We start from the raw sequence: 25,154 nt of genomic DNA on the forward strand, positions 1-25,154 counted from the left end.
CATTTCTGATTGGGGTGGTTGGGTGGGAAAAGTTTAAGGTTTTGACGTGGTGAATACACAACTGTGGTCCAATACACAACTGAAATAACACGTTTTAGAAAGAGACCAGCGAAGATCCAGTCTATTGGCTGAGGCCACGGATAAGGGCGAGCTTAGCCTAGGTGGTGACACGAAGTGCGGAAAGAGAGTGCTCGCGATTGATGACGTTTAGGGAGCGGTCTCCAAGCTTGCGACACCGCCTGGCGCTGCGCACGTGTTCGCGGCCGGCCCGGCCGGGAGCCCAGGCACCCGCCCGTCCCCCGCCGTCCTCCAGGCCCCGCCCCCGCTGGGCGGAGCGAGGCAGCGGCGCCGCGAAGTCACCGGAAGACGTAATCGGGTAGGCGGGGGCTCAGCAGTCTGCGACCCCCGGGCGCACCTGGGAGGGGCACCCGCCGAATGGGGCGAGGGGACGAGGAACCGCGGGGAAGGGGTGATGCCCGGACAGCCGGGCCCGCGGCGGTGAGCGCGGTGGCGGCGGTGGTGGCGGCGGCGGTGGCACTGGCCGCCGCCCTGCTCCTGCTGCGGCGTGAGGACGCGGGGCTGGGGGCTGGCTCCAGGTAACCCCTCTGCGCAGGGGACCGAGCTGGGCCCTCGCACCCCAGTGGTCGGAGGAAGGAGGGGTTGGAACCGGGAGTACCGTCTGGGAACGAGGCCTTTGGGTGCTATGGCACCTGGGCACATTCTGCTGCTACGGCCCCTTCGGAGCTGTAGATTGGCTCAGGTGCAGGGATGGCCAGGGTGCCACGCCCTGCAGGTGATTCAGCACTTTCCCCTGGGCCCAGACTGCGGAGAATAACAATACCCTTTTCCAGAGCAAATAAGCCACCATTGTTCCCTAGGATAAGCAAGGGCCATCCCTTAAACATCCCAAGACCAGCAACTGTCGGTGTTATTTCTGTAGCATGGCCGAGACTGAGGCGCTGCCAAAGCTTCGGGAAGACTTCAGGATGCAGAATAAATCCGTCTTTATTCTGGGCGCCAGCGGGGAAACCGGCAGAGTGCTCTTAAAAGAAATGTTGGAACAGAGCCTGTTTTCCAAAGTCACGCTCATTGGCCGGAGAAAGCTCACCTTCGATGAGGAAGCTTATAAAAATGTGGTGGGTATTTGAGCTGGGACTCAAAAATGGACTTGCAGTGATTCTTTGGGGTGAACGTATTTTCCATGCCTAAAGGCTGAACATTGCCCGGCCGGTGGTGGAGGAGAGGTGATCATAGTGTGGCCGAGAATGGTCTGTGAGAGCCCACTGGAAGCTGGAATCCTGGTTACAGGCCCAGGTTGGCCTCCCCACTCACTGTGTGACCTTGGGCAAAGCCCTTCTCTCAATGTAGACCCCATAAGGCCGGCCTGGCTTGTAATGAGGGTTCCAAAGACGGGGAAGAGCACGTTTTCAGGGCCATTGAAGCTGGGTTCTAGAGACAGGCTGTAACCCGGGGCCATTTTCTCAACCACTTTGCTTGTTTTATTTACCCGTCCACTCAATATTAATGTCAGTGAATTGCAGGCAAGGTCTATGGCAATAAAGGTGAGGTTCTTCCCTTACAAGAATTGCCCTGCCTAACTTCCCAGGGCTGCAGCCTTGTAAGTGGGATATCCTCTTCATTGTCACTTACACTTCCATGGTTAACCAAATGATATGCCAGACTTCCCCTAAGTAGTTGAAGTCTGAGCTTTGAGGAGATTCCTTTCCCCATGTAAAGGGAGTTGTGAAAAGCAGTAAATGAAACTATAATGTAATCCTGAGACCCCACAGCTATAGAAGTTGGTCCCACAGGCTTCACCGGTGGAACATTACAAATCACAAGTGGTCTCACAAATAAATGTTCTTAACCCCTGTAGGTCCATGGTCAGGTCATTTTACATGTAATGTCCATCAGGACTTTTCTGTTTAAAACGGACATCTTTGCTCAGACTTAGTTAATATGTGGTCTTCACCGTCTGGCTTCATGGAGTGTGTCAAATACCTCCAGTAATTAGAAACTGAAATTGAGTCCTGTGCTTTGATAATTGAGTATTGTTGGCACGTCTTTTGGTTATGCACTTAATGGGAACATATTTTTCTTCAGCATGCGCACAGTGCCAGAAAAATCCTTTTGAAAGAGCTAATGGTAAGGAAGGAAAACTACATTTTATTTGAACTCCCGGATGATGGGAACTTCTCAATCTGTCTTTTTTAAGTTTCACAACAAACTTATGAGGTTACATGGAGGTTTTTTGTTTTTTTTTTTAAGATTTATTTATTTATTTGAGAGAGAGAGAGTGCATGAGCAGGAGGAGGGGCAGAAGGAGAGGGAGAATCAGACTCTCTGCTGGATTGGGCTTGATCTCACAATCCTGAGATCATGACCTCAGCCATAACCAAGAGACGAACCCTTAACTGACTGAGCCACCCAGGCATCCCTACATGGAGGTTCTTAAATTTGAGTGAGCATGAGAATTACGGATGATGCTTATTAAAAGTGTACTTTCTGCTTCAGAAGTATTGGTGCGACACCTAGGAATATGCCTTTTTTTATCAAGCACTCACTGGCTGATTCTAACACAGGTGGTTCATGAATTGGACTGAGGGAGAGATTATCATTTCCATTTTATTGCTGGAAAAACTGAGGCATATGACTTGACCAAATAACTTGGCCAAAATTACATGCTTAGTAAGTAGCAGGCTCAAGAGTTGAATCTAGGTCTTTGAGATTCCAATCGCCATTCCTTGCCCTGACATTGGTCTCCTTCCTGGTAATATAGACAGGTCTTTTATTTTTCCAGAGAGAAAATTATAATTGAACTTGACTTTAGAGATCTGAATCACTTATAGTCCAGTTATGTGTACTGTGGACATATAAGAGCATTGTTGATTTTGAATTCAGATTAATTGCTTTTTAGTGGGGAAAAATGAGCTTGCAAAAAAATTTTGTAATATGATTATGCATTCTGCTTAATTTAATTTCTATTTATCTTATTAAACTTGGTTTGTCTCCCAGCAAAGTATCCATTTGGTAAATAGTAACAGTCACTTGGTCATAGGTCTTAAAAACTACCCAGTACCTTATTAATATTGTGTAAATTATTAAGTGTATCCGTGCCTAAGATCTAACGCCCCAGTTTTCTGCCCCTCTGCCAGTGCCGCTCTAGCTCTATCAGAGGTTTCTTACTAAATAAAATAAGCACCGTGTGGAATCGCGATTCCCATGCCCTAAGAATCTGCCCTACTAAATAGACTAACATGGAAAAGATAGAAGGAGAATGGCAGGGGCACCTGGGTGGCACAGTGGTTAAGCATCTGCCTTCGGCTCAGGGCATGATCCCGCCGTTATGGGATCAAGCCCCACATCAGGCTCCTCCGCTATGAGCCTGCTTCTTCCTCTCCCACTCCCCCTGCTTGTGTTCCCTCTCTTGCTGGCTGTCTCTATCTCTGTCAAATAAATAAATAAAATCTTAAAAAAAAAAAAAAAAAAGAAGGAGAATGGCAGAAGACATGCCAGGGCAAAGAGCTTGCAAAACTTGATGATAAGTGAGTAGCCTCTTTAGTAATGTTCTGTACCCTTTAAATTTAGAGGGGTACTTTCCTGTCTCTCTCTTTTAATAACATCAAGTTATATGCAACTGTGTCCTTGTTGTCTAGAATCAAGAAGTGGTGGACTTTGAAAAGTTGGATGACTACGCTTCTGCCTTTCAAGGTCATGACGTTGGATTTTGTTGCCTGGGTACCACCAGAAAGAAGGCCGGGGCGGTAAGGAAGACCTAGATCTCTTTCCCTTTCACTGGCTGGTAATGTCAACGGTTCCTTTCTTGCTGACTCTTTTTCTTTACATCCCATAGTGCTTGCATGTAATGAGCTGTTATCATTTATAATTTCGTGTGCTGCCGCAGCCTTTGCTATTCTTTGAATAGTACGGATAAATTCATCTTTCCTTCAAAACAGTCCTGGAGTTCAGGCCTTCGTGCTGGTGACATCATAAATATTTACATGGTCTTGCCTCTTGCAGATATTGCTGTCACGCCGTCCTCTGACTAAGGCAAACCATTATGTCTGAGTAAAAGTAATTGGCTCATGCTGTTAGCAATAAGCTTTTTTTTTTTTCTTATAAATGTTTTAAGCTCAAAGCGTTCTCACATGAATGATTTGCAACCTATTTTCATGCCAAGTTTTAAACTTATGATATAGAACATCAGAACAGAGGCACGATTCAGCTAGCCTCTAGTGATGACTCAGCCTTCAGTGGTGATTCAACCCCAGTGGTGATTCAGCCCTGACGCAGACTGTTCTGATCCACATTTTATTTTCTTTTTAATGGTATTCCAAATCGCATCAGCCTCCGTCCAGAAGTCCTATCTAGTTAAAAGTCACTGCTTACTATGTAGATCCTCGGCAAGTGGTAACACTGTCTTAATTCATACCTTGACTATAGTTTATTCCTCTGGCAGAGGATTGTTGGAGCTAAATGTGTTTATTTATTTAGTATTTTTTTTAGAGGGAGAGTGCAAGAGTGAAAGTGGGCAGAGGGAGATGGGAGGGGTGGAGGGAGAGGGAGAGAATCCCAAGCAGGCTCCACGCCCAGTGAGGAGCCCGAAGTGGGCCTCGATCTCACAACCCTGAGATCATGACCTGAGCCGAAATCAAGGTTGGACACTAAACCAGGTGAGCTACCTAGGCATCCCTAAATGTGTCTATTAAGTATGCAGGACCACGATGCTGCCATGGGGCCTTATCATAGATTTATAAACAGGCCTGTGTATCAGAATCATTAGGAGGGCACATGGTTAAGAACTACTGGTTTATACCAACTAAGGAGTTCAGCTCAGATGTATTTCTCTGGCCCTGTTGGTGATCCAGAGAATAATTCTATTTATGCTTTTAGTAGGGATGTATTTCCAAATCTTCGGCAGTTCTGTTATGTCCACTTTGGAACCCAGCTGGGTTTTGAGCTCTGTGCTAGGAAGTATGGATTATAGAGAAGTTTGACTCTCCCTGGAATTGGCACATTGTGTCTCCTAGAAAGGGTCATATTCCTGCTCAGCAGCTAGTACAGTCATTTCTGTCCCAGGGACAGTCACAAGCAGTGTGCCCTCTAAGAAGCATTGGAAAACTTTTGTTCTAGTACACTGCGGGTTCAACTGTCTCAAGTGCCAACCTGATTTTGGCGGTGACTCAGCAAAATGAAAACCACTGCATTAGGCATAGAGCAGTTGATTTTCATGACATGAGGCAAATCCCATTATAGGGTGCTGCAAGGAAAAGTCTAAATTGCTTTGTTGCCTCCAAATCCTGTAAAGCAATTTTAATCAGAGGAATTGGATGTCTTCCCCATCCAGAATATTTTTTTAAGTGGAGTTGGTTCCCCACCCCTCAGGCTACTCAATACCTTTTATTCTCCAAAATCAGTTTGAAAAGATAAAAGTATTAATGGGTAAGCAAGAGAAAAAAAGTAGTAAGCCAAATATAATCTCAGAAATGAGTTGGGGTTTAAATGGTTCAAGAGGATAATGATAGAAAGTAAGCTGACATTTCCACTGGAAAGTCTTTTTTAAAAAAAATTCAATACTAATTTAGATTGGTTGAAGGTTGTGGTAACTTTAGGCAGTTTAAAAGAGGTGACAGTTCACAGGTGGCTAGGTAATAGCAATTGTATGATGGGGGATTGTGGGTTTCCAAGCTCACCCTACCTGGTGTTCTGGGTCAGCAGCCCTTTCTACAGAAATAGAGCTCGTCAGAGAAGCTGGTGCAAGCCTGGTGTCATTCTGTAGCTGTTCTGTAACTGGAACAGTCCACATTTTTCCTTAGCGATAGGACTTTCCGATAGAGAAACTTCGAGAAATTCAGGGCTTCTGTCTCATTATTGATGCCCTCTGACTAGCCATCTTATTTCCCTGTGATCTTCCGTGTGTGAATTTTCTGAGGCTCTTGTAACAAAGCACCATACCCAGGGTGGCTTAAACAACAGAAATTTAGTGTCTCACAGCTCTGGGGACTAGAAGTCTGAGATCAAGGTGCTGGTAGATTTGGTTCCCCTGAGGGCTGTGAGGGAAGGAACTTCCAGGCTTCTCTCCTTGACTCATAGATGACCGCCTTTTCTCTGTGTCTCTTCATTTGGCGTTTTTCCTGAGTGCGTGTGGCTAAGTCCAAATTTCTCCTTTTTACCACAGCACTAGTCCAAGTAGATTAAGACCCACCCTCCTCAGTTTGCCCTTACCTTAACTTAATAACATCAGCGATGACCCCGTTTCCAAATAAGGTCACATTCTGAGGTACTAGAGGTCACGACTTCAACATATGAGTTTTGGGGAAAACATTACAACCCATAAAATTCAGTCTATTCAGATTTCCCCTGAAACTGGTGTAGAGATAGGTCTGTTCACTTTTTTAGCTGTTTGGAAAACCATTTCGTGTAGTCATGTTAGATGCTGATGTCCTCTTTCACACTCACAGGCCCCCATTGTCCAGTCAGTGCAGAAGCTTCCTTACTTGGCCCCAGTCCAGATTTACTGGGTCAGAATCTCTAAGGCTGGAAGCCTGGCAACTATTTTTAGCATCTTGGGGGATTCAGACGCAGCCAACCCTCCTCTGGTTGGACCTGCTTTTGCAAGGCAGTAAGATGTGTTGGTCTTCCTCTCCTGCTGCTTTTCTAGGTACTGGAGTCCCAGATGGCCTTCACCAGTCTTGAAGAAGTAACTTGTCTGCTAGTGAAGGTTGCAGTACCCTTTGAAAACCACATCAACATTGACCTGGGGTGTAGAGCAGAAACTCACAGATGTCACTGAGAAGAGCACTTATTCATATTCAGAGAAGGATGTGGTTAGTGAGTTTGAGGTGGAGTAATATGGTTTCGCCTCTCCATTGGCTTCCTCACGGTCCAGGTTCTTGGATTCTGTTGAATGGACAATGCCGGTAATGTGATTAAAGCAGCCGTTGTAACATTTATTAGGCATCGTTAGAATCTCCTGGCGTCTGATTCTAACGATACATTCTTCTAATCCTGGGGTTTGCGGACCAGAGACCGTGGGCCACATACAGCCTACCTGTTTTTGGATAGCCCATTGAGCTAAGAATGTTTTTATATTTTTAAATAGCTAAAAAATGTCAAAAGGGGAATAATGTATCATGACGTGTGAAAATATAAGCAATTCAAATTTCAGTATCCGTAAATGAAGTTTTGCTAGGACACAGCTGTTCTCGTTACTTTATGTATTACTGGTGGCTGCTGTTTTCCTCGATGGTAGAGCTGTGTCGCTGTAGCAGAAGCTTGCAAATCTGAAAGTGTTTGCTGTCTCGTCCTTTATAGGAAGAGCTTGCTGCCTCCTGTTGTAATGTGTACCGTTTGATTCGACATCTGGAAGGGGCTTGTGAAGTCAAAGGGCCCTCGGTGGCTTGAGGCTCTATTTGGATACCAAATAGCTGTGGGTCCTGGGGTGTGCTGGGTTGCTCCCGGGGGCCGGTGCCTCCTCATTGGTACTGAGAAAGGAGGTGACCACTGAGACCCCTTTAGCCTGCAGAATTCTTTGACTTCCATCACCCAGAGAAAAGAAGGCCCCAAATGGAAATATTTTGTGAGAACGTAGAGATGGACTCAGGAATCTCAGTTATCTGTTTGATTTTCTTTTTCTATCCAGAGCTTTTTCTCTAACCAAGATCTTGGTTCCACCACTGTATATCAAATATAGAGATGGCCTCCAGAAACACAAGCAAACGGGGTCTCAGATTATATTATTTGTGGTTTGTCAGCATCTCTGTCTTCTAGGCTAATTTATTGGGCTGCATTGAAATGGGAATAAAGGAGAAAGAATCTGAAGCAGGAGTATGGCTAAGTGCACCCCCTTTACAGAACGACAGGTCCTCCCTCCTTGGAGAAGGATGCCCCGGACATTGAGTCATTGCGGCGTGCTCTCTTGTCATGCCTGTCTGTGCTGAAATACCTTGTAGAGAGAAGTTCTTAAGCCAGCGTGTTCCTAGTTATCAGGATTGTGTAAAGGAGATTAGAAGAAATACTTAGTAGCTTTGGATTTTAATAAGATTTAAAGAGTCGTTGGAGAATTTGTCTCCTTAGGTGTTTGTGGAGCCTGTGAGGGTATCTCTGCTGAGTCTCATTACATTGTGTATATTCTTTTGAGCGGGTGCTGGGAAAGGAAATTTATAGTGGGAACTTACTTGATCAGTTCCTTTTTCTAGAAGGAACTCTGCCTAGCTTAAAGTAAGACACACTGACTATAGAATCATAAAGACACTGTAACAGAATGGACGTAATGCTCTCAGAAGAGATGTCTTTTCTCCTGCCATATGGTTGGGGAAACTAAATATGGTTTTTCTGGGAAAACACATGGAAACTGTGTTTCTGGGATGTGAAGTAGCTTGTTTTAGCTTGTTTCTTCTATTGCTTTTTTTTTATTTGCACCATTAGAGAACAAGAAAGGATGTTAATAAGATTTTAAAGATAGCTTCTTTCTATCTCTAAATGGAATCTTCCCTACTGCAGAGAAAATTAGCGTGTGTTGGTGTCTCCAAGTCTGTCACCAGCATCCATGTTTAAGTTCAGTTTCTAAGTCCTTGGAAGCCGTTGACCCCTTTGCTTTTGAGTTTCATTCACCAGCTAAAAGGCCATGCATCGGGGTGGGGGAAGTGAAATTCAAAAATTGTGGGCTTGGAAAAATGGGTATTTATAATCAGCTTGGGGGCTCAGAGGATTTGTGAAATCATTTTGGATTAACAGCCATTGATTGCTAATAAAACAATATTTAGCTTTGTCCAGAGAACAGCAGTGGAGAAAGGTACGGGCACCTTGTCAACAGGGCCCATTGAGTGGGGATGACGGGCTAAGCGTGGGGGTCTCCGCAGCGGCGTGGGTGCTCGTCCTTCATGGAGCGGTTGTCAGTTGTTAGCCAAGCCCGTGAAAGGAAGGACGCCAGAGTCTGATGGCTAGGGTGGTATTGATGTGCTTTAGCTGACTAATCAGATTGAAAAAGTCCCATGGCATTTATGTCACTCTCATTTTCATCAGACAATTGGAGATGGCAGGACTCTATTAAGGAGAGGTTGATCCAGCACTAAAGCCAAATAAATTAGGGTCTCAGTTTAATCAAATTATCCCTTTACTGGCCCTGGATTAAGCGAGAGAGACAGCGTCGGTCCAGGGACTTGTGATTGGCTGAATCTTTCCTTTATTTCTCAAGAAACCGATGAAAGAAAAAAAGCATTTTAACAGAGGCAACTGTGATAACGCTTCCAAGAAGTCGCGCTAAGACAGCAGCAACAACGAAGAGGAATTTATTTCACTAGTCAATGCTGTGATTTCACCGTGCATAACCAACCTGTCCTCGAAATCAGAGTTTGGGGATTCCTTCAGCGCACGTAAAATCTCCATTCGGAGAAGGCTCTGAGGAGACTCACGTCCCTCTCTGCGGAGGAGCAGAGTAGTAAACTCAGTTTGCTTCACCAGGCGTGAAAGAGCAGCATCGTGAGTTGGAATCAGTGTGTAGGCGAGCCCGTTGTGAGGATCGAACATGCAGTTGTACAACACGGAAGGAGACGGTGGTGATGTGTGGGTGACCAGTGACGTTTATGTTACGTCAAGAAAGACAGAAACCTAACCCTGCCCTGCAGGTAGTGGGTGTGGTTAAAATGTGCTATCACCACTGACAGGAGGACGGGAGAGGCTTTCGGGGTAAGGGTGACGTTCTAGTTCTTGATCTGGGGGTGGGTTGCAGAGGGTGTTCGGCTGATGAAAAGGCACCAAGCTCTATGCTTACAATATGTTTACTCTTCTTTTATGTTCGACTTCCATAAAATCTGAAAAAGGTTGGGCCTGTTGTATTAGTTTCCTATTGCTGCTGTAACAAATTGCCTCAAATCTAGTGGCTTAAAACAACATAAATGTATCATCTTACAGTTCTGTAAGTTAGAAATCCAGCATGGATTTCGCTGAGATAAAATCAAGGTGTGGACAGGGCTGTGTTCCGGAGGCTCTGGGGGGGAATCCATTTGTTTGCGTTTTCTGGCTTCCAGAGGCTGCCTGCACTCCTTGGTGCGTGGTCCGCTCCCTCCATCTTCGGGGCCAGGGACCGGCGACTGAGTACTCCTCATACCACGTAGCCCATCCCTCCTCTTCGGCTTCCCTTTTCCACCTTTAGGGACTCTTATGATTACATTGGGCCCAGGTGGATAATACAGAATAATCGTATTTTAAGGTCAGCTGATTAGCAACCTAAATTCCACCTGCAGTCTGATAACCCTTTGCTGTGTAACGTAACATATTCACAGGTATGGGGATCAGCACATGGACATTTTTGTGGGGCCACCCCAGTTACGAATGAGTCCTTTTCATTAGCTGGAGGCAGCGTGAGATGAGAAGGAAGATGGGTACGATGGGGAGCACGGCTCAGAGGCAGGAGTATGCATTCCACTCTCAGCTTTCTCTTCTGAGCCAGAAGTTCACCAGCTCACTGGCTCTTGTTCTCACATCTCCCTAATGCAGGGGTTGGATGTGATGTTTCCTGAGGTGCGAGACACACCTCTCTTTAAGAAAGAAAACATCTAGGATCAATAAGTACTCTAGGGCAAATTTTTAATTTAAAAAAATCATTGGGGTGGTAATGTAGTCTTCAGATTTGGAATCGTAGGAAATTCAGATTTGAAATTACAGAAAACTTCATTATGTAGTTGCGGGTATTTCTGAAGTTCAGCTCACTAGGCTTTAGACTCCTCTCCAGCGCTCTGGGGTTTGAGGATGCCAGCCTCTGTGGTGGTCCCCAGAAGCTGTTGCTTCGTGGCATTCCCTTGTCTGGGTACAGGCATGTGTCCTTCCATTAGGCCCTAGAAATGAGTTTACAGTCTATTGTTTGCACCATTCTCCCCCCTCCTCCTATTTATTGCCACTTAGTTCTCCTCTCTCTCTCTCTCTCTCTCTCTCTCTCTCTCTAACTAGATTTGCCTTTTCTCTGCTTTCATTGGACTTTTCTTTGTTCATTCAAATATTTTTAGAGTACCTATCATGTGCTGGGTATACACTGATGCCGAGATATGAATCAAGAAGAAAGACCCTACCACTCACGACCCTCACTGGACTGAGTCTAGACCAGGGGTCCCCAAACATTCTTGATTATATACCTGTCAGAAAAAAAAAAAATGTGAGGATTCACTCTTTACTGGTGTATGAAGTATGTTGTAAAACATACACAAAAATTGGAAATTAAATAGGCTTTGTTCTGCTAGTGCCTGGATAGAGTTCTCAGGTATGCCCTGAGACTCCTGCCCGTTAGAGCTGACACAGAGAAAATTGAGAATCGGAAATTATTAAAAGACAAAGACATGTGTGACTTCAAGCCGTTTCTTAGCCTGGTCTTATTGTTCCTTTTGTTCCTTGCAGATTTGTGTGGTGTCTGTGTCTCAATGTCACTGTCCTTATTATTTCCCTGGCCTTGCTGCCGCAGCTGGTCTGTCCTGAGGATCACACTTGGAGCTTTTCCCAGGGCCCATGCTTGGATGCATTTTATTTAGATCTCCATCCCCCTGCAGGCCTCCTGGCCTGCCACCCAACCTGAGTAGTAATCTTTAAGATGAACTCGCAGCGTTTTGGAAATAACTCCCATCCTTTTCCCCCTTAGGAAGGATTTGTTCGTGTCGATCGGGATTATGTCCTCAAGTCTGCGGAGCTGGCAAAGGCTGGAGGGTGCAAACATTTTAACTTGCTGTCCTCTAAGGGAGCTGATAAGTCGAGCAGTTTTTTATATCTGCAAGTTAAGGTTTGTGCACATTTCTATCTTTCCTGTACTTTGGAGAACCTGCTAATTGGCAATACTAAATAATGTAGGTGCGCCTGGGTGGCTCAGTCATTAAGCATCTGCCTTTGGCTCAGGTCATGATCCCAGGGTTCTGGGATCGAGCCCCACGTTGGGCTCCCTGTGCAGGGAGCCTGCTTCTCCCTCTCCCACTCCCCCTGCTTGTGTTCCCCCTCTTGCTGTCTCTGTCTGATAAATAATAAATAAAATCTTAAAAAAAAAAAACACCTAAATAATGTAAAATGCTTAATAATACAGAAATGCATTAAATGCATCACACTGTGCATTTTCTATAGCGGCAGGGTTTTGTTTTTTTTTTTTCACAGATACATTTAGTAAACAGGAGTGATTTGAAAGATAATTTCCAATGTCTTTCCCCCTGTTGATTATCTAGTAATCATGAAATCAGCATAGAATCTTAGCATTAGAAGAGACTTTGAGGCAGTGATTCTTAAACTTTCCCAGAGTAGATGATATTTTAGTATTGGGTATGGTGGCTCTTGCCCTCAAGGTATCTCTAATCAGCATGTTTGGGGATTCCCCAAGGCTGGCCCCAAGTTTGGTAATTTGATAGTCTCTCCAAGACGCAGCATATAGTTACAGTCATAGCAATGATTTATTACAATGAAAGGCTATGAAGCAAAGTTAGTAAAGGGAAAGAGTACATGGAGTGAAGACCAGAGGAAATGGGTGCGAGCTTCCAAGAGTCTTCTCTCAGTAGGGTCGCACATGCTTAATGCCTTCAGCATTGAGTATTGAGGAAATGAGAGAAATTTGCCCGAGCCCCGGAGTTCAGAGTTTTCATGGGGTCAATCACATTGGCACCCTGAGCGTGGAAAAAATTATAAACTTCCAGAAGGAAAGCAAGTGTTCAGCAGAAGCCACATGGTTTGTACAACAAGTTTAGGCACTAAACTACCCTATCAGTTAGGTAATGACCGGGACACTCCTGAAATCCAAGTTCCCCGACACAAGCCAAAGGTCAGCCTTGCAGGCAGGCCTTTCTAAGATCATAGAGTCTCAGCCTGCTATGTTAACTCTTCTATGCACCCTGCTAATAGAGACAAAACATATCTTTGTAAAAGCTAAGAGATTTGTCCACATAAACACTTGTATATGAATGTTCATGGCAACATTATTCATAATAGCCAGAGTGGAAACAACCCAAATACCCATCAGCTAATGAATGGATGAATAAAATCTGGTATATTCATGCAATAGAATATTATTCAACTGTAAAAAGGCATGATACATGCTATAATGTGGGTAAACCTTGAAAACATTATGCTAAAAGAGAGAGGCTGGTCCCAAAAGACCACAACTACTTTGATTCCATGTGTATGAAATACCCAGAATAGGCAAATCTATAGAGATAGAAAGATTAATGGTTGGTTAGGGCTTGGGGGGAGGGGATGAGAGTCAGTGCTAATTGGTATAGGGTTTTTGGTCGGGGGTGAAGAAACAATTCTAAGTGTAGATTGTAAGGAAGGTGACAGGACTCTGTAAATATACTAAAAAACATTAATTTTTAAAAAGCTTTTTAAAAAGCTACCCAAGATTATGTGATGCATCAGGCAAGGTGCCAAATGAACAGTATGAACATGCCAAGAAAAAGGAGAGCGTGCCACTGAATTCACAAGGCCTTCGGATATCTCTGTGGCCTGAGCTCCTCTGGCATTTCTGTTCTTAGAGACACCTGGCAGGAAAATTCATGGTTTAACAAATTTAATTTAAAGCCATCATATAGATGTAATCTCACTGTCTCTTGAAATTTGATGGGATTTTTTAGGAAGATAGTAATACAGAGCATCTGTGGGTCTTCTGAGCCACTGGAACTACCTGAAAACCAAAAAAGGTTGCTGTTCGTCAGCCTGCAACATTAATTCTAGCCTAAGGGGACGTTATTCATCAATGGTTGAACTCCTAACATGTTCCTTACTTAGTCTCTGGATCTGTTTTAAAAGCAGTCACGTGAGAGGCCGCACTGACTAGGCAGCCATCCTCTCAGTCAGGACATCTTTTTTTTAACTCTCTACTGCCTGTCAGGATAAACCATCTCTTCCTTAACTTCCCAGAGTCTAAAATTCTAGATAAGGATATTTACAATTACTGAGACCCGCAGAAGCAGACTATCTTCAAAACCCCACGTTATTCCCTCGTAAGCATTACAGTAAATTGCTCTTCTTGTTTAAATACTAAAATTTGGTTTTTATTAACAGGGAGAAGTGGAAGCTAGGGTTGAAGAATTACAGTTTGATCGTTACTCTGTGTTTAGGCCTGGGTAAGTATTCACACTGCCTAACAGTACACTACTGTTCTTTATTCCCCAGAAGTTAGTTTTTCACTTGAAGAGGCTGACAACGAAGATACCTAAGATATGAAAGGAGCTGACTAGAGGTGGATTGCTTCTCCGAAGCATCCTTCTGGCTTTGAAGGAGAGGGTAGACCATTTGTTGGTGCCAGGTTCAGAGTAGTCTGGAATTTCCTGGGTGGGTGGCTTTTGCTGCCTTAAAAAAAAAATCCTCTTCATTCGCCAAATGAAACCTTTCACCCATTGTATTAATCCCTTCGGGCTGCCATAACAGAATAACACCACAGACTAGAAGCCGTAAGCAACCGAAATTTATTTTCTCACAACCCTCGAGGCTTGAAGTCTAAAGTCAAGGTGCCATCAGAGTTAGTGTCTGCTGAGGCCTCTCTTCCTGGTTTGTAGACGGCCTTCTCTCTGTGTCCTGACATGATCTTTCCTCTGTGTGCATGTGGAGAGGGATTTGATCTCTCTCCCTCTGCTGCAGGGATACCAGTCCTATCAGATCAAGGTCCCACCCTTATGACCTAATTTAATCTGAATTACCCCCGTAAATGCACTGTTTTCAAATTCAACCACACTGGGGGTTAGAGCTTCAGCATGAATTTGGTGGGGTGGGCACAGTGCAGTTCATAACACCCTCTATGGTCCGAACACAGTAAACCATCTCTTCCTCTGCTTTTCTTTTTCCCTTTAGAGTTCTACTGTGTGATAGGCAAGAATCTCGCCCAGGGGAATGGTTGGTTAGGAAATTCTTTGGCTCCTTACCAGAATCTTGGGCGAGTGGGCACTCTGTGCCAGTGACGACTGTGGTTAGGGCCATGCTGAACAACGCAGTGAGCCCAAGCGGCAAGAAGAAGGAACTGCTGGATAATAAGGCCATCCATGACCTGGGGAAAGCCGACGGCTCTCTCACGCCATGACCACGCTGGAGGAATGCTTTCTATTGTAAAGCTCAATACCCACCACCTAATTGGTACATTCAGGGTCTAAAAATAGTCAGTGTGCTTTAACTGTGGTTTCACTTGTCTCAGCTGCAAAGATCCAATAAAAAATTATTGTGTTCGGTGCCGGCCGTTCAGAGCCTCGTGGGACGTATACATACATCACCCAGCGAGCTTTTCAGAGATAGAGATTCGTAGGCTCTACCTCAAACCTCTGAAGCAGACTCTTCAGGGTATCAGTGCAGGAGTCTGTTAGGTTTTTTTAAAGCCTCCCCTCGGGGTTCTGGTGCCGCTGGTGGGGAGGCCTGCTTTGAAAGAAAGGCTTGTCTGCAGTCAGAGCAGCAGCACAAACCTTGCATATCATGCAGATGATTCCTGTTTTAAAATTGTCATTTGTGTCTTTGAGTTACCCGCTGCCGACTGCTGAATTTGTGTAGCGGGCATCATGCCTTACTACTTCTTTACAATGTATAATAAAAGTCATTCTAGAACAACTTGTAGAATTCATGGGAGAATTAAAGGTAGGAAGACAGATAAATGGACAAGTCCTGGGTGATTGTTAGAAAAGGTCCAAGTATCAGTGGTTAGACGCAGCGTTTTGGCAGGTGAGATGATATAACAGTGCTGGTATTTATCCAGTGCTGGCTAAGCACCAGCCTTTACACATGCTATGTGTCGTATAACGCGCGACAACCCTTACAATCCTTACAGGTGCTACTATCATCAGCCTGTCTTAGATGGGGAGGCTGAGGCTCACTGTGGTTAAAGGGCCCAAAGCTGAAGACCTGAAGCTAGGAAATGGCAAAGGCAGGATTCTAACCCAAGTCAGCCTGACCCATAGCTTGTATTATTTCTAACCACTCTGCAAAAGCCTCTGGTATCTATATTTCCAGGAAGTTCTAGTTAACGGTGATTGGATGAGTGTATGCTATGGATGAATAAAACTGAAATATTTGTTTTCTTTTATAGGGTCTAGGATCCTAGTAGTGATTAACCACAAATGTTCACATAGCCAGTAGAAGTATATGTCATGGTACCACAGTTTAAAAGCTATGGAAAAGGAAAGAAAGATGCAGAAGGAAGGGTCAAAGTCAAGAGGAGTATACAGTGTTAATTTCCACCCAGGAGCAAAGGATAGTGGTGGAACCTGTCTTAACCTCTGTGCTGAGGGAAACAGTGATTTGAATGATTCAGTCCATTTTTACAAGGTCTGCAGTATGCCAGGTACATTCCAAGCTTCAGTGGACACCAGGGGATAAAGGCTATCCCCTTTAATTGGGGGTGTATATCTGTAGAAGGGATTGGACATTCCCATTGTCAGTCACCCAGAAGAGACACATATTTTAGGAAGGGGTCGGGTCTTAGGATGTGAACTTTAGGAAGGCGATGGAACATTCCTCCTGCCATGCAGGGTTCCTTTGGGGCTGGACTCTGAAGAGCCCGCACGTTTGGGTGGTAACAGGCATGGGTTCCAAGGAGTGAGGCATGAAGTGAGTGGACCCCCTGAGGACATCCTGAGGCCTGTGGGCTCTAAAAGCAGCTACTCCCAGTGGCCAATTTTGAGTTATTCTCTCTCTCTTATTTCCTTACCCGCAAAACCTTGTGTCAGGTCATGTTCAACTTTCTATTCTGGCCTCAATAGTGAAATGGGATGTTAGGGGGAGGGTCTGTCTGTGTTCATCTTTGGAGTAGAGAGGAAAGTGACTCCCTCCCAAGCCCAGCATCGTGGTGAGACACAAACTTCAAGGGACAAGATTCTGCGCCTCAGTCACCCTTCTAGATTGAGTGTTTCTTCCTTTACTGTTAATGTTGACTGAGTGTTACAAAGGAATTTAGCAGATTTCGCTGCAAATGTTATACACACAGGGAGAAGATGGCCCATGCTGGAGAGGAGTTTATGTTGGAAGGAAGAGGCAAAAAGGTAGACGGTCCCAGGTAACAAAAGGCCTTGAATTAATGACTTCAGCATACTGATTGCTTCCTATGTGCTCCTGGGCACACAGGCAGTGCAGACACATCAGTGAATAGTTAAGTATAACCTAAAGGAGCCAGCAGCTGTTCTGGCAACATAAGGACAAATAATCAAAACCAATATTTGATAGATTCTGTCCTTTAGTTTACAGATAAGAGAGAGGAGTACATTCAGAAGAGTTTAGCAATATAAGGCATCATATGCATTCAGCAAATTTACCGAGTTCCTACTATGAGTTAGGCCGTCTAATATGTGCCAGAGAATGAAAGCAAAGAGACAAGGCCCTTACCCTCATGGCACAGGGTTGGGGTAAAAGCAAAAAAAAGAAAGAAAAGCAAATGGTACATGCTAAGAAAGGAACTAACCGGGGGGCTGCTGGAATGACAGTGGAAACTTCTTGAAAAATGGTGGTTTGTATTTGTAGAGCATTCTTAGCAAAAGCCTTGAGGTGTGAAAATGATTAGCTCTAAATCAAAGGCTGGAGGGTGGGACCCAGGGTGAAGGGTGGGTTGACACGGAAGTCAGGCAGGATTAGGTGCAGCCTGGTAGGCCAAGGTAGTCAATTTAATCAGATAAACACGTGCTAGTCTCTGGGCCTGGAGCTTGATCAATTACCTATTGAAATTACTGCAGCCCACTCCCACCTATCAAAGAATTCTGTGGTTTGAGTAGATGTTAGGAAGCCATGAAGCACCGAACGTTTGTGCTCTTCCCACCCAGCAGCCATAATGTCACTTTCTGAATGTACCGAAGGGCATCACTCCCTCGCTTAACCGAGGTCAGCTGCTTCCCATTGTTCAGGATAAAGTTAACACTTAATGTCTAAGCACTTTACATGTTAAGTCATTTTATCCTTACAGTGGCTCTGTGGCTAGTGCAGTCATTATCCCCGTTTTGTAGGTGAGAAAGTGCAGGCGGTAAGAGGTCTTGATCTTGCTCAAGATCAGAGTGACAAAGTGACAGAAGTAGGATTCAGACTGAGTAGGTTGGATCGGAGTCCATGCTCTCACTTAACCACTGGACTTTAAAGACTAAAATCCATAAAACAGTCCGCCAGACTTTGGCACCTACGCGTGCTCTAGTACGCCCACACTGGCTCCTGCAGTTCCCCCTACACCCCCCGCACCGCAAGGGAATCAGGGAGCACAGGAAAGAGTCGAGTCTCAGGCCCTTGTCTGCGCTCCGCCTCCTCCGCCACTAGAGGGCGCCGCCGGTCGGCCGACGCCTCCACTAACGGCCCATTCCTCCAATATGAGAAACACAGAGGGCGTGGTGCCCACTGCAAAACCGCTGCGGCGTCTCTGCGCCTCTGGGCTCAGGGGCGCAGGCGAGGGCCTCCCGCTAAGACCTGGAGCAGCGCGAGGAGCAGACCAGTCACATCAAAGACTGACGCTCAGTCCGGCTTTCAGCGCCTACTCGGTGCGCGATACGTCAACCTTGCAGCTGGAGGAAGCGGAGCACCGACTCCCGCCCCGCCCACCCAGCTCACGTGGCCAACAACCACGGCCTCAAGGCCGGAAGAGCTCCGGAGCTCGCGCGCGCGCGCGCACGCGTTCTCGCGTTTCTAGGCGACAGTGAGGTTCCCTAAGTTCCGTTCCCGCCGCGCGCCCGCGCGCGTTCCCAGGGTTCCGGGCCCGGACAGCTCGGCGGCGGCTGCGCGCGCGCTGCTCAGCCCGGTCCCCGCCCCCAGGCGCGCGGGGTTCCGGGGCAACACAGCCATGTGCTCGTTAGCGTCGGGCGCTGCGGGTGGGTATCCACGGCCCCTTAGCACACTGCTCGCCCAGCGCATAGGCCGCGGGGCGAGAGAAACCCCCCCAGCCCCTCCCGGTTGCGGGGCGGGACGGTGGGGCCTGGCTGGGAGGGTGGGGAGGTGCCGGCGAGGGCCGCGGGCGAGCGGGCCGGAGGGCAGCGCACCCCCCCACCCTGTTCCTCGTGCGCCCGGCTCGCACTTGTGCCCGTCCGGGGCAGGGCTGATCGTTTGCGTGTGCTAGGCGGCCGGGGCGCTGTGGAGGACGAGGACGACTTGCCAGAGCTGTCCGATAGCGGTGACGAGGCTGCCTGGGAGGATGAGGACGATGCTGAGCTCCCCCACGACAAGCAGCAGACTCCCTGCCTGTTCTGTGACAGGTTCGTCCACCTCAATGCCAAGCGCCACCCCTAGGGTGCCCGGGCCCCGTGGGTCCGTGTGTCTGAAGTCCAAGCCGAGCAGCCTGCCCGCAAATCCTTGAACCAGTGGTATGGAATGAGGGTTTGTTGAGAAGGAAGCGGCACAGTGCTGTAGAGGGAAGAGCCATATGGACTGGAAGCCAGGTTATATTAACTTCTCTTCCACAGGCCTCAGTTTCCCCCTGTGTGATACCAATCTGTGGTTCCCAAATCTAGTTCTGCACCCTTGTCACCTGAGACTTTGAAAAGATGCTGAACCCTGCGCCACAGCCCTTCTAAATCAGGCATGGGACCTAGAACCTCTTCTGTTTTTATAAAGGCATTTTCTGATGTGATTCTAATACAAGTGTGCGAGTCACTAAACCAGATAATCCCTCAGGACCCTTGCAGCTATATCTTTCTATAACTTATTAATGAGTACAGAGCTTCTCAGGTGTCATATTTCCATTTGAGCCACTGAAGAATCACCTTCTTAGGTAGGGGCTCCCCACCTATTGAATTGATGCATTTTTCACTTGGGGAAAAAGAAACTATGGTATCAGTAACTTGTTCAAGGTCACCAAGCTGTAGTTTGTCTTATATCCAAATCCATGTTTTTTCCACCTAAAATTCTGCCTCTTATCTCAGTAAGCTCTGACTTTGGTCGACTTTCTGAACAAGTGGGCGTGAAAGAGGCCTGCTTGGCATTGGCCAGTGTTACTTGAATAAACATTTTCCAGTTTCCCATAAATCTGGGCTTGGTGCTGATTGGTGGTATATTAGATCCTCTTGATTCGTCATTGTTCTCACATGGCCGTTTGTGCAGGTACAGAATGTCTACGCGTACTCCAGTTGTCATAAAATAATATTTATTGAGCATCAGGGATGTACTTCTTTGTGACAGGCTGTATGAGTACAGCAGAGTAAACATTTGTTGAAAACTGCTGCTTATGTGCTAGGCATACAGAGGAGGTATTCAGCTCCTCCTCTGTGTATTCCTATCTTAAGTATCCTGCAGTTTTGCGGGTCACATAATAAAAGAGGCTTGGTCCTCACAATGTCTGTAACACAAGTACTTTCAGAACACTGCAAGATCACTTTTGAAATATAGCACTTTGGGAATATGCCAGCTATAAAAAGGACATTTTATGCTTTATTTCTCAAAGCAATCTGAGCTGTCGCAGTTCAAAGCCTCTGGAAGCAGCACTGACACACAGCAGAAAAGAAACTTCTGTAGGGCTTTTCATATCTTGAGAGAAACAATCTGTCAAAGGGAGTTCTCTTCCTTAAAAACCTTTGGATAAACTCAGTGCTCTTATTTGGCAAATAAATTAACTTTGACATTTAAAATGTTTGTTTAGGGTGTAGAACGGGACTCAGAAGTACTAATTCCCTTTAGAAATGCTGGGTCCCTCTCATCTACAGGTATGTTTGTTTTTTCTTAATTGGATATAAAATAGGAATCAGAATGGGGGGGAAGTGTATATTTAACATGAAATCAATATTTAAACTTTTTAGGGGACTATTTCATAAAGTTATTGTTTGAATTTTCAGGTTATTTACATCTGCTGAAGAAACATTTTCACACTGTAAGTCTGAGCATCAATTTCATATTGGTAACATGGTCCATAAACATGGTGAGTATTTTTTAGAATAAAGAAAATTTTATTTTTTTTATTTTTAAAATATTTTACTTATTTATTTAACAGAGAGAGAGACAGCCTGTGAGAGAGGGAATACAAGCAAGGGGAGTGAGTGAGGAAGAAGCAGGCTCCCAGGGGAGGAGCCTGATGTGGGGCTCGCTGGGATCACACTCTGAGCCGGAAGCAGACGCTTAACAACTGAGCCACCCAGGCACCCCCTAGAATAAAGAAAATTTTAGCTGTGAAATTTAAGCTTAGACTTTGTATTTTTCCAGAACTTCCCTTTCGTGCACAAGTTAAATGTAGTGAAAAATATAACAACATCCTATCTTATGAAGTTTTTTTGGCAAGTGGCTTTTGAGGGAGGACTAATTATAAGTCATTCTTCTAGATAAGATTCACTGTATTTAAGCTTATATTGACTACACAACTAAAAGGGGAAAAAAAAACAACCTTGGCATGTGATTGCATTTTTATCATGTTAGAATTAGGGAGAGCAAGGATAGAGGTGGACTTTGGAAAAGGAGGTGGGTCATTGTGAAAAAAGACAACTTACCAGGTCAAAGCATAACCTGAACTTCAGAGCATACAAGGTTGAATTTGGTAAGAGTATAGAAAAAGGAGTGATGAAGTTGAGGTGATGAACAAAATATTTAGGTGATTCTTTTGAAACTTGCATTTGAACATACTTCCCTTATAATTAAAGTCTGCTTCTTTAAATAGATGCAGAAGAACTACATATTCCAGTAAAATTAACTAAATACAGAATTAACTAAATACAGAATTTTTTAGTCCCTATATTTGCTGTCAACTAGAAAAGACATTAAATATGTAATGTAATAGATTTATAGATCATAAATGCAACTGCAACTGCTTTTGTAAGACATGAATGACTTACTGGGTTTTTTAATGTGCATTTTTAAACTGAATTGGAATCATACTTCCAAAAAATTGTTTTAAATTTTTTTCATTTAACAATTAGAGGGTTTTTTAACATTTTTCACGACAAATAATACCTAGTTGGTTAGATATCCTGTTGCTTTTCTTTGCTGTAATGGGGCTTCGTTGCTGGAAAGAGAATAAGCCTCATTGTTTTTTAATTTGTATCATTTAACTTCATGTAAAAGCTAGTATACTTTGTATACTCCATGTCCAGGCAAAATTGTAATTTGGTAGGCACCCTAAATATAGGGGTTTAGAGACTTTTGGCTCCAATATCAGTTGCCAGAAACTTGGTAAAATCTACAACCGAATTTTCCTGATTTGTATTGTTCTTACAAATGAGGATTTGAATTCTAAAAATTAATTTCCTACTTTTTAAAAATGCAAGAAAAACATTAAAAATTGTTATCCATGTGGCTGTTTCTCAGTTAAAATATTCAGAAATATGTAAGTTACTATTTTTAGTTCTTAAGAAATTCAAAATATTGTAAGTTGTAGTTTAGAGAACAGAAATATTTTATTATCTAACCAGAGGAGCCTCTATAGAATAGGTCAATTATACAAAACTCATTAAAATAGGTGAATTATCTTTTTTTTTTCCCATTAGGACTTGAATTTTATGGATACATTAAACTAATAAATTTTATTAGACTTAAGGTAAGTTGGTAGCTTAATTTATAATTTTGTTTGGAAACTGAAGAAATACCACAGTGACTGTTGGTGCATTGATCTTCTATTAGAAGAGTACAAAGAACTCTTATATAATCATCATATTGGGGGAATCGTGGGCATTAGGAACTAGTATAACATACAGCACCAAGTAAATTTAGTAAAGTATCATTTTTAACTGTGTTCGAGAGGTGAATTGATGTTATGTGAAAAAGTAATTCAGTGTCAGATAATACTGATACATAGTATTTCCCTAAATCAGAAATAATTTCTAGTGTGATTTCAAGTACTGTGGTTGTCTTTTTGTTCTTTTTTCCAAATATTTAGTCCTTTTTTTTCATGTATTCCAATGAATGTTTATGCTGCCACTTCCTCCAAATCCAAACAATAAAGAAAGTGCATTGAAACCATATTGCTTAATCTTAGCAATCATCCAATCAAGTTAATGAAATGACAGGTGAACATAGACTCCTTAAATAGAGATTTTATGTGAGGGTGACATTGTTCCTTTTTTTTTTGGCTCGATTTTCCTACTTTTTGCTGGGGGAGGGGCAGGTTGTGATTATATACAATGAAAAAACATGCAATTAATTTTACATCCAGAATCCTACAGTTGAGTATATGAATTCCATATACAACCCAGTGCCTTGGGAGAAAGAAGAGTATTTGAAGCCAGTATTAGAAGATGACCTATTACTTCAATTTGGTAAGATGAACATACTGGGTCTACTTAAACATAGGGTCATTTGTAATGGCAAATGGTGGTTAAGTTTTCTAAGAAAATATATCATCTCCTTAATTCTCTAAGGACTTTACGAGGTAGTTGGTTTCAATAGGAAAGTTAAGTTATTTCAGAACTGGTAGTTACACTATTACGAGAGAGAAATTTAGAAATAGGAGTTTGTTTAAATATTGTGTACAAAATGTTCTGAAACGTAGGGACACTTGAGAAAATAATATTTAGTTGTAGACTAATTTTTGGTCTACTAAAATTGACTAAAATTTTAATTTAGTTAATTTAACTAAAATTAAATTTTTAATTTATTTTAAATTAACCAAAATCTTTAGATCTACTGATTCAAAATTTTTTGAAATTTATTTCTGCTTCAAAGTAATTTTAAAGTAGATTTAATAATATTTGCTGCTTTTGTCTGATATATTTAGATCAGATATTTAGATCAGATAATCAGACTTTTTTTTAAGACATCTAATTTACTGAGATTTTGTTTTGATGTAGAACAGAGTCCACTCAAATTCCCACGGGCTTACCTACATACACTAACTCTATAGCCTTCCTTGTGGCAGGGCCACTCTCATTTCTTGACTGTAGCTTTCTTACTTAGTTATTTGCTCTGTGCGTTCACTTATTCCCTATTTTACTCTTTTTAAGATTTATTTATCTGAGAAAGAGAGCGAACATGCACACATGAGGTGGAGGGAGAGAATCTCAAGCAGACTTCCCCGAGTGTCGAGCTCTTGGCAGGGCTTGATCCCAGGACCCATGAGATCATGACCTGAGCCAAAATTAGGGGTCAGGCTCTTAACTGACTGAGCCACCCGGGCACCCCAGCTTATTCCTTATTGAACAGGGATCTTGTGAAAATTCTGTTGGCTTCTTATAGACACCTTATTATAACTTAGGAGGTTTAATAATTTATGCTTTTTTCCCCTTACTTATACTATCTTTCATGTTTCTTGTGTCAGGTGAAGTGAAGGGTGTGCTGTCTTCAGGTCATTGGGGCCATTCTAAACAGACATGTACCTTTACATACAGAAGTTTGACAATGTGGAGTTGAGCAGCTCTCTGATTAGCGAGAACTGTGGAAAGCTGCTCATTTCCTTGAGAAGGACCATCATTAAGTTGTGTGGCAGTGGGATGTAGTAGTAAGGACCTTAATGTAGGATTCAGGAACCATGTGACCCTGGACAGAGCTTTCTGTTCTTAAGTTTTCATCTGAGATGCTTTCTGGCTCCAAAATTTGGTGAGTCCCAGGTTGATTCTTTCCTGTTTTTACAAATTCTGTCTAATCTCATTTCTCCCCAGAGTGATCAAAGTGACCCCTTTGATAAATGACAGAGTGCCCACTAAGTGCTCTTCATGACTTCCTAAATTCAAAATCATTTATTGAACGAGCGCAGGATGAAAGTAGTACATTAAATGCTTTAGAAACATGAAGAAATGAATCTTTCCCATAGGAAGCCCATAGTCTTAAGAGTGTTTTGTTTTTAAATGTCTGTCTTGTATGATGAGGTCAAATATAATAGGTTTCATGAGAAGTAGAAAAAGTAGGTTTCGGTTCAGAAGAAGAAGAGGTTATTCAGATCAACAGATATGGAATGTTGTGTGTAGGTCACTGTGGGTACGGATTGGTATTGAATCTAACTCTCCAATGGTATATAAAATTAATTTCTTTCAGCCTTAATATGTAAAAAGATGATAATGACACCTACCTTAAGAAATTGTTGCAAAGATAATGCATATTAGCACAGTACCTGTCAGAGGGTAAGTGCTTAATAAAGGAGAATTTATTGTTATTAGTAAATAAATAAGGTCTACAGGAGTTTGGGTCTCAGCCATGACTGAGATCTGGAACACTTAAGGGGCCTAGTAAAAGAAGGAGAACTTGAACTGGGCATGTCCTTGAGTGCACTGCCTGTGTTCTCTCAAATAGTCTGTGCTCCTAGGCCTTGGTGGAGAGAGATGGAAGAGAAGGTTGTCACTCTCCTGGCT

The 25,154-nt window shown here is 43.7% G+C and overlaps 2 protein-coding genes across 6 annotated transcripts in view; both read left to right on the plus strand.

The window, feature by feature from the left end:
* The first annotated feature begins 278 nt into the window (after positions 1 to 278).
* HTATIP2 (HIV-1 Tat interactive protein 2) lies at positions 279 to 15,176 on the plus strand. Of its 3 annotated transcripts, none has more exons than XM_026512225.4 (6): positions 279 to 376; positions 941 to 1,136; positions 3,657 to 3,764; positions 11,627 to 11,764; positions 14,020 to 14,081; positions 14,806 to 15,176. In XM_026512225.4, the coding sequence occupies exons 2-6, from the start codon at positions 942 to 944 to the stop codon at positions 15,029 to 15,031; spliced, it is 729 nt and encodes a 242-aa protein (XP_026368010.2). In that variant the 5' UTR covers positions 279 to 376; position 941; the 3' UTR covers positions 15,032 to 15,176. The 3 variants fall into 3 exon arrangements, with proteins under 3 accessions (XP_026368010.2, XP_044244988.2, XP_026368009.2); XM_044389053.3 differs by having other exon boundaries at positions 312 to 376; positions 879 to 1,136; XM_026512224.4 differs by lacking the exon at positions 279 to 376 and adding an exon at positions 493 to 596.
* Positions 15,177 to 18,539: 3,363 nt separating this feature from the next.
* Positions 18,540 to 25,154, plus strand: part of PRMT3 (protein arginine methyltransferase 3) — a 125,386-nt gene continuing 118,771 nt past the window's right edge. The window contains exons 1-5 of one of the 3 annotated variants that reach the window (XM_026512222.4): positions 18,540 to 18,770; positions 19,016 to 19,151; positions 20,724 to 20,806; positions 22,362 to 22,411; positions 23,027 to 23,129. In XM_026512222.4, coding sequence (XP_026368007.2) covers positions 18,743 to 18,770; positions 19,016 to 19,151; positions 20,724 to 20,806; positions 22,362 to 22,411; positions 23,027 to 23,129 — 400 coding nt within the window. In that variant the 5' untranslated portion in view covers positions 18,540 to 18,742. Of the gene's footprint in view, positions 18,771 to 19,015; positions 19,152 to 19,195; positions 20,595 to 20,723; positions 20,807 to 22,361; positions 22,412 to 23,026; positions 23,130 to 25,154 lie in introns of those variants that run through there. The other 2 variants (XM_048215285.2, XM_026512223.4) reach the window with 2 other exon arrangements.

The sequence above is a fragment of the Ursus arctos genome, unplaced genomic scaffold, assembly GCF_023065955.2.
Source record: "Ursus arctos isolate Adak ecotype North America unplaced genomic scaffold, UrsArc2.0 scaffold_23, whole genome shotgun sequence".
In the NCBI taxonomy this organism is placed as follows: domain Eukaryota; kingdom Metazoa; phylum Chordata; class Mammalia; order Carnivora; family Ursidae; genus Ursus; species Ursus arctos.

Excerpts from the sequence above, each read along its gene's own strand:
- HTATIP2 (XM_026512225.4), top strand. The coding sequence starts at position 942 with ATGGCCGAGACTGAGGCGCTGCCAAAGCTTCGGGAAGACTTCAGGATG. Across the intron at positions 11,765-14,019 it reads TTTTATATCTGCAAGTTAAG|GGAGAAGTGGAAGCTAGGGT; the intron begins GTTTGTGCACAT and ends TTTTATTAACAG. Across the intron at positions 14,082-14,805 it reads TACTCTGTGTTTAGGCCTGG|AGTTCTACTGTGTGATAGGC; the intron begins GTAAGTATTCAC and ends TTTTCCCTTTAG.